Consider the following 9,038-nt stretch of genomic DNA (forward strand, 5'->3'; position numbering starts at 1 on the left):
CTGCAAGGACCCCGTGCTCGGAACCTCCGTGACGCGGGCCGAGATGTTCCGGAGGCGTGCGGCGACGGTGCTCCCTCTCACGTTCTCCGAGTCAATGGCGACTCGGGCGGCGTCCAGGAGGGTCTGGACCTGCGACTCCAAGTCTGAGAGAAGAAGAGGTTAGAACAAAAGCTTTGGAGAAAATCACTAAAGGAGACATGGCCTGATAACTTACTTGCAACCTTGATGTCGGCGTTGGTGAGCTGGTCGCGGACGACGACTTGATCCGTCTGAGCCCGGTCAAGGTCCCGGTGGGCTTCGGTGAGCTGGCGGAGGAGATCGCGGATGTAGTCCTGAGTCCCCTCATCCAGGACCTGGAAGTTGGCGGGGAGCTCCATGGCGGCGTATCTGTAGACATGGGGTCAACTAGAGATCTAAAATGCAACATTGACAAGGAAGAACGGCGTTTTACCCGAGGCGGGGACGGAGCGGCGGAAGGAGCGCCAGAGGACCCCTCGCCGGTGCGCTTGTTGCTGGGCATTGGTTCTGCTAGGAGAAAGGAAGCTAGGGTTTTTGGGGCTTGAGGAAGAAGAAGGCAAAGGAAGCTCTGGCCAATTAAGAGACTACAGTGCCGATGGGGTAATTTATAACCCAAAGTTGAGGAGGATGAATCGGTTGCGTGCACCGGCGCGGCCTTTACTCTGGGGTCTAATCGAAGCACATATGGATAAAAAGACGGGAGGTGAATCGGCAGATTCCCGTTGTGTGCACGAGAAGGTGAAGACTTGAGGGCAAAGAAGAGATTTTCACTCGCCACCCGCACAGGAAGCGAGACGGCAGTAAGTGAAGGGACCGTTCGGCAGCATAATCATGACAAGGTTTAATTTCAAAGTAAAAAGGATGTTTTTACTCCGAAATTGGGGGCATGTGTTGACACTAGATTTTGGCACGTGTCAAGGAAACGTATTGTGGAGGAGAAAAGGTTCTGCGTTGTACGATTGGAGGATTTGGGAGCATGATCGTGTGCCACGGTCAAAAGATCTTGCTAACCAAAGGAGAGGAAGTTGACCAGATATTTCAGTTTTGGTTTGGCAAGAGTTATCTTATTTTTAGAAGTAGTTTTTATTCCCTAGAATAGAATCGCACTTTGCCGTGATCGGCTAGGATTGTGTTAGCGTGGGGTATAAATATGAGCCCCCGGTCATTGTAAAAGATGGATACACATCCAAACAAACAAACTTTACTACTCGCAATTTACTTTCTCGTCGGCGACTTCGCCATCCTTTTTTCTTTTCGGCGAGTTCTTTCAAGCTGATCAAGGACGCCTCATATTCGAGCGACTTGGTTTGCTGGTGAGTTTTCGTTTACCGAGTAAATCTGAGCTTCAGCTTCCGGGCGCATCGCTGTCACTTCGTTCAGATCTATTCAAAATTTATTGAATTTATCTAAGCTTTGACCTCTGGGCGCATCGCTGTTTTCTCGTTTAGATTAATTCACAAACTACCCGGCTTAGTGATCTGTTTAATCGGCTGTAAGCTCTTTGTTTATCACGATAAACCTTGTAAAGCCGATTAGATTGAATAATAATCTTAGCTTTGTCCAGATCCATACATTTGTGGGTTTGTACATTGTTACCCGGCACGTGTCGGCTTCAGATCCAGCCGTCTAGTTGCTTATCGGCATCGGCAGCTCATTGCCGATCCGTAGTAGATCGCTTTTATTACACGCTCATCATACTCGATCTTTTTGTCGTCTTCTGTATCGGTAGAGCCTTACCGATACCTCGCGTAAGAGTAATTCGGAAATCCAGCCGATACACTCTTGAATTTGACGGTTTGCTGTTTCCTTGTCAATTTACAGGTCAAATTGACTGGCACGCCTTGGTTCAAATCTCGCGTCAATAGAGTGCAACTCGGAAGATACCCTTCACTTTTGTGAAGACAAACCATCATCGTTCTTCTCGACCGAGTTTGAGCCTCCTTCCTCTGGCCAATAGTATGTTGTTCTTGACCATGATCAAGATACAACTCTGATTTTTCACGATGTATCTCTTGAGATGAAGAACCAATGGGCCATGGAGTATGAGGCGCCGACTCTAGAGTCTGAAGAGAAGGATTCCACACATGAGCATGGGAGTTTCAGTTTTGAAATACTACAAGAACCACACTCATTCAATACTACTCCAGAGTCAGGCATACTTAGTGCCCCGCGCACACACGAGGACTACAACCACCTTAAGGTCCTCTTCTGCAAAAACTTAAGAAGGTTGGTTGCAGATGTATATGTTTATCATAAACATTGCAGATTTCATGTGGCACTATGGCACTAACCTTGTAGCTAGCTTCAACAATTGATGGTGAAACAATGACACATCATCAATGATAGCTGCAAGAACCCCTATGGTAAAGCTTACGACCATAAACAAAGCACTATCGGGAGATAACCCGAATTATTATTTATATATTTCCCTATTTAATTAAAAATGGAGAGAGAGAGAGAGAGTCCTACGTTCGACATTAAACAAAGCCCTTCCGGGAGGTCGCCCGAGGATCGCCAGGTACGTGCTCATGCTTATCTCTTTTCGAGTAAAGCTCAACCATGCTTCATGTAAACCTTTATCTGTTCTTGTATGCTCTGGTTTGAATGTGTGTTATGAAACACATTTATAGGCCTCTTAAATTAAGCATGGTGCTTAGGTTAAAATGTCTTCTTCAATTAAAGAAAAGGCATGGAGTTAAGTTTGATTGATGAACCTAGAATTAATACTCGTATAGATATTGGTTGTTTATGTGTGGACTAACCCCTGCGGGAAAGACATCAATTCCAAATGGGTGAGTCGCTAAGCTGAATTCAATGGGAAGGTAGGACAAGGCATTGGATTCGTGTTGCACAATATCATCATGTTGGTGCATGTTGACGCTCACTAACGACCATTTCCAGGCGTCAACTTGATCAGAAAATCATGAGAGTTTGCATTTCTTACACACATCCTTATCCAATAAAGTTCTTAAATCACACTTTACCTTTTAGAATATGCAAGTTGTGTTTTCAAGCTAATATCCAGGTTACAAGCACACTTTGGCCCGACACAAAATCACAGAAAATATCAGAGTACCGATTCAGGCTCAAATGGACCAAGTGAAGCCCAAGAACTGAAGCAAACCCAGCTGGGGCAGGCCGTGCCTCAACTTTAGGACAAGGGGAGACCAAGACAAGCCAACTCCAGGAAGTTGGGGGTGGTTGGCGGCCCGGGCAGGCTGACTGACCTACCTGGTCGGTCAGCCAGGCCCGTGGGCCCCACCACCTCAACCAAGGCACGTGGCGCTTCCCTGTTGGCTCACAACGTCAGTTTGGGGGTGCTGCAGACCGTGGCTCCCTGCTATAAATACAAGTGGGGTAGAGAATAACACACACACACACACCACACACACCTCTTCCTCTCTTGCATTCCTTGCATAGTCTTTAGGCTTAGTGGAGTTTAGGAGAAGTTTAGGAATCATCGAGTCTCCGGAGTTGCTCGAGAGTCTGGTATGGGTTCATTTCTAGCTCTCTCTTGTAATATTCGGTTGTTTGTAATATAATTAGACTATGGTTACCGATATCTGCTTGAAGTATATTCTGAGTTATCGAGTATATGCTTCTTGTCATGGTTGCGTTATTATTCAATGCTTGCATTGCATGATCGCCCTGTGCTAGAGATGGTTAGTCTTTTGTTCTTAGAACTCTATCAACTGCTCCAGTATTTGTATGATTGCTCTAGTGTGATGTCTGTCCATCCGAAGGGTGGGGGCTCCGCGCGGGACACTAGAGTATCCCTTACTAGTATAGACATGGTGTCTAGATTAGCAAAGAGTTGCTGGATGTCAACTATACCCACGGTTTGTAGAGGTAGCCGGCAGGTGGTGACATCCCTGTCCGTGCCTTTTAGTAATCCTCCACATTCGGTATGGGGGGTAGGAGGTACATAAAGTCGCCGGGGTGTACGGGCTCCTCCCGTTACTTCGATAGCGATCTCCCTGTTGTGTAGTTTAATCTCTGACGAGCTAACTAATGAGAAAGTGTAGATATAGCTAGCCTAGCACAGCTGACTCGAGATCTGACTTTTACCTTGCTCCTGGCCTAAAGTAACCTTTATTCTTTTATCCAAGAGAGTAGTTTGTGTGTGTGTCACACTACCTCCTACCATGTTATTATCTTAACCCTGTTAATGCATGAGAATATCCAATCTAGATAGAGCTCACCAACTGATCTATATATTCTCTCACTCATCGCCTTCCCTGCGGAAATATAAATGACACCCCGGTATACTCCCGGGTAAAATGCTACAGCGGTATTCCGTGCACTTGCGTATCTATTCGTGGTTCATGAAATACTGCCGTCCCAAATTGGCGTCTGCGGGCGTCATCGCTAGGTGACGTTGGTAGGCTCCAACAAGCATTTTTGGTGCCGTTGCCGGGGAAGGCACAGAGTGAAATATATAGAGAAAGTTGTGAACAAAATCAAAATTGGTATTCGCTTGCTAAACAGGCTAACTTGGCTTTGTTTTCTTGTCTTCGTTGATATGAAAACAGGGTAGTGTATGACCGGTTTCGACTTGCCGCAAAACTTTCATTCCGATCCAGAGTCACTTTTGAGGAGGACGCGAGCTCGTCTCGTATCACCTCGGAGATCACTCTCGGCAATTGATCCAGTCATCGCATCGTCGTTAGCTCCTAGAGCTATGGCCCAGAAGACACTCCATGATTACTTTGCTCCATCTGCTAGCAAGGTCTCGACCGGACCCGAGGTTAGCACCGGAGGAGAAAATTTCGAGATCAAGACGGGTCTCATTACGATGGTGTAGGCCAGCCCATTTTGTGGCAGGGCCCATGAGGATGCCAGCGCTCATCTCCAGCAGTTTCTAGAGCTCTGCAGTACTTTTGTTATCAATGGTGTATCGCAAGATGCAATCCGGCTCCGTCTGTTTTTATTTTCTCTCTTGGGGAGAGCGAAGCAATGGTTTTATGCTAACAAGGCTACTGTGGATACTTGGGACAAATGTACGAAGGCGTTCCTCTCGAAGTTCTTCCCGACGGGCAAAACCAATGCTCTTCGTGGTCGGTTTTCGAATTTCCAGCAGGCATCAAATGAGTCAATTCCGGAAGCTTGGGAGAGGCTTCAGGAGTATATTCTGGCGTGTTCGCACCATGGAATGGATAATTGGCTCATTCTACAGAACTTCTACAACGGGTTGACATAGTCATCCCGTGATCATGTGGATGCCACTGCGGGTGGAGCTTTCTTCTCGCTGACCATTGAAAGAGCTACATCATTGATCGAGAAGATGGTTTCCAACCAAGGTTGGAGCGATGATCGCCTCCAACCGCGCCAGCGAGGTATGCACTCTGTCAAGGAGGCCGACATGCTCGCTATGAAGATTGATCTCCTCCTCAAGAAATTTGAGGATTATTCCCAAGATAAGGCTCGGATGCAAACACTTCAAGCCTTGGAAACTCGCATGACGTGCGAGGTCTGCGGGAATGGTGGACATTCGGGCGACAATTGCCCAGAAACCCAAGAAGAATCTCTATTCCTCAATGGCAGCAATGGGTTTCGTCCACAAGGAGGTCAGGGGTGGAATCAACCACGCCCATATTACCAAGGAGGTAATGGGAATTCGAATTCTTTTGGTCCTAACCAGCATACCTTGAGAGATCTTGTCTACGGCCAAGTGAAGATCAGTGAGTCCCTTCAGAAGAAGTTGGCCGCTATGAACAAATCTATGGAGACCATCCATGCCAAGATGGACGGATTCTCCACTGCCATCAAGAATCAGTTTAGTTTCAACAAGATGATTGAGACTCAACTAGCTCAAGTGGCTACTACCATGCCCCCTGCTTTGGAGAATGTTAAGGCGATAACCACACGAGGAGGTAAAACAGACCCGCCTTATCCTAACCATGTTAACAGGAAGAAAGCAAGCCCGGTGGCAAAAGAACCACCTCGGGAGGAGGAACCCGAGAAGGTTCATGAAGGGAAGACGGCTCCGCATGAATTTTATGATACCCAAGTATTGCCGTTCCCTATGAGGGCAAGGAAGCCAAGTACAGATGAGCTGTTCAGCTGCTTTGTTGAGATAATACAACAAGTGAACATCAATGTGCCCTTGATGGATGCGATGAAGGTTCCGACCTATGCTCGCTATATCAAGCACATAATCAACAACAAGCGACCACTGCCAACTACCGAAGTAATCAAGCTCACTGAGGCATGCAGTGCAGCTATACTTCAACAATTGCCCGAGAAGAAGAAGGATCCAGGATTCCCAACTATCAGATATTCGATAGGGGCACAGAACTTCGATAAAGCCTTATGTGATTTGGGAGCCAGTGTTAGTGTGATGCCGAAGGCGGTCTTCGACCAAGTCAACTACACAGAGTTGACACCGACACCCATGCAGTTGCAATTGGCTGACTCCTCAGTATGGCACCCAGATGGAATCACTGAGGATGTCCCCATGAGAGTACGGGACTGTTTTGTCCCAGTCGATTTTGTGGTACTTGATATGGATAATCAGAAGGAGACTACTCTCATTCTAGGATGGTTGTTTCTCAATACAGCAGATGCACATATTGGTGTTGGGGCTGGAGAAATCCGACTCCATATTAATGGTAAAGAGGAGAAATTTGACTTCCGACCCAAGAAAGAGCAATGCTTGATGATCCGGGTCAAATTTGAGCCAAATTCTCAGAAAATCAAAGAAGTCGAAGTCACACCCTCTCAGAAAGATAGTCTTATACCTTTTATGAAGACACTTATGAAAGAAGATCCAGCGAACTCAAAAAGGTCTAAGAAGAAGGGTAAATCAAAGGATCCTATTCCTGTGCCGCCTACGCCACCAAAGAAGACCAAGAAGGTGTGGCGCAAGAAGAACAAGACGTCATCGACCGCTACTACTTCTCCAGGTACAGACGAAACGACCTCAACCTGATCAGGTATGGAGAAAGATCCTGCTTTTTGACCCTAAACTAAGAGCTAGCTTGGGGGAGGTTCCCTCCCCTAAGTCAACTGTATCCCTTTATTTGCTTTCAATAAAAATTGATAAGAACTTCCAAAAACAAAATAAAAATTTACTGCTTTATTTCTCTTTTCCATGATGCGCGGTAAGAATGTTTTAGCTCCCTTTTGATAAGTTGAAAGGATGAGTTTTGCTTTGCTCTATCATGTCTGTTGTGCCTAGTTTGAAAATAAGAGTTCTCTTGAGTTTATATTCGCTGGTTATACAAATATGTTGCCAATAAACCTGATAGTTCCGTAGGTTGCATATGCTTGATCCGAGTCTAAATTGTTATGAGTTTAGATATGGTAAATAAGGTTATGCAAGCTTGTTCTAGTGATGCTTGAAGTCTGGAGTTGTTTTCGAAAAAAGAAAATTTAAAAAAAATAAAAGGCAAGTTTCCCAGCGATATGCATTGTCCTACCAGAGCCATATGTCATATTCCATGAAAAACCCTTATACATATGCTGCTTGATGTTCTGTTGAGTTTTATCAAATTGGGTGACCCTAGTAAGATGCTCTTCATGCTTTCTCGATCATAAGCACGTACACGTCCCATCCATTTGTTATATTCCTACACTGGGAATTAGCACCACCATCCACTTTACATCTATAAATGCTCCATGTCTTGGTGATCTCTCTCGTAGAATATTCCTAAAATAAAATAAAGTCAGATTATGGTTGCCCTAAAAATAAGAGAAAAGATGGCATGCCAAAGAAGCATGACCCAAAAAAAAGAGAGAAAAAGGGGGTAACCATGTCTCAAAAAAAAAAGAGAGACAGGTATGATTCGAGAGAGAAAAGCCATTACCTCAAGGAGTAAGCCATATTCATCCATCTATCCATCCATTCATACACTTGCACCTTTTGATCGAGATTGCATGACTTGTTTCTCTATGGATCCTCTCTTTGATTTTACAATAAATAGAATACAAGTGTGCTCTGTTCTTATCCTACCTTGAGCTCCACAAAGTCTTGTAGTAGTAGGGAAGATCAAAAGCAAACACTACCCTGGTAAGGAAATACAAGATGAGTGCCTCGAGAGAGTTATCCTGGAGCTTTGCCATGTTTTCAAAAATCTTTCAAAAAAGTGTCTCCAGATGGATTGAGGATCTATGAACAAGTAAGTACTGCTTTATGCACCATTCTAACTCTCAACAGCCCAAGACAAGGAGATAGCTAAAAAACCCCATGAGGGAGTAAGGTAATTGAGCAAAGGTATGCTAACCAACTTATTTAAGCTTATAGATGAATCTCTTTGCTTCAGACTATGACATGACAAGTAAGGTACGAGTCAAAGTGATTTTCTGATCAACAACCTGATTTGTCCTACTTTGCTCTGGACGTGCAAAGGACAGCTTGGGGGATCTTGTTGACGCTCACTAACGACCATTTCCAGGCGTCAACTTGATCAGAAAATCATGAGAGTTTGCATTTCTTACCCGCATCCTCATCCAATAAAGTTCCTAAATCACACTTTACCTTTTAGAATATGCAAGTTGTGTTTTCAAGCTAATATTCAGGTTACCAGCACACTTTGGCCCGACACAAAATCACAGAAAATATCAGAGTACCGATTCAGGCTCAAATGGACCAAGTGAAGCCCAAGAACTGAAGCAAACCTAGCTGGGGCAGGCCGTGCCTCAACTTTAGGACAAGGGGAGACCAAGGCAAGCCCACTCCAGGAAGTTGGGGGCGGTTGGCGGCCCGGGCAGGCCGACCGACCTACCTGGTCGGCCGGCCAGGCCCGTGGGCCCCACCACCTCAACCAAGGCACGTGGCGCTTCCCTGTTGGCTCACAACGTCGGTTTGGGGTGCTGCAGTCCGTGGCTCCCTGCTATAAATACAAGGGGGTTAGAGAATAACACACACACACCACACACCTCTTCCTCTCTTGCATTCCTTGCATAGTCTTTAGGCTTAGTGGAGTTTAGAAGTCTAGGAGTCATCGAGTCGCCGGAGTTGCTCGAGAGTCTAGTATGGGTTCATCTCTAGCTCTCTCTTGTAATATTCGGTCGTTTGT

General features: G+C 45.6%; 1 protein-coding gene across 1 annotated transcript; it reads left to right on the forward strand.

Moving 5' to 3' along the window:
• The first annotated feature begins 5,761 nt into the window (after positions 1–5,761).
• On the forward strand, positions 5,762–6,677 carry LOC120653424. Its single transcript, XM_039931174.1, has 2 exons — positions 5,762–6,481; positions 6,582–6,677. The coding sequence occupies exons 1-2, from the start codon at positions 5,762–5,764 to the stop codon at positions 6,675–6,677; spliced, it is 816 nt and encodes a 271-aa protein (XP_039787108.1).
• The last annotated feature ends 2,361 nt before the right edge of the window (positions 6,678–9,038 follow it).

This window comes from Panicum virgatum, chromosome 1N (genome assembly GCF_016808335.1).
Source record: "Panicum virgatum strain AP13 chromosome 1N, P.virgatum_v5, whole genome shotgun sequence".
NCBI classification, from domain to species: domain Eukaryota; kingdom Viridiplantae; phylum Streptophyta; class Magnoliopsida; order Poales; family Poaceae; genus Panicum; species Panicum virgatum.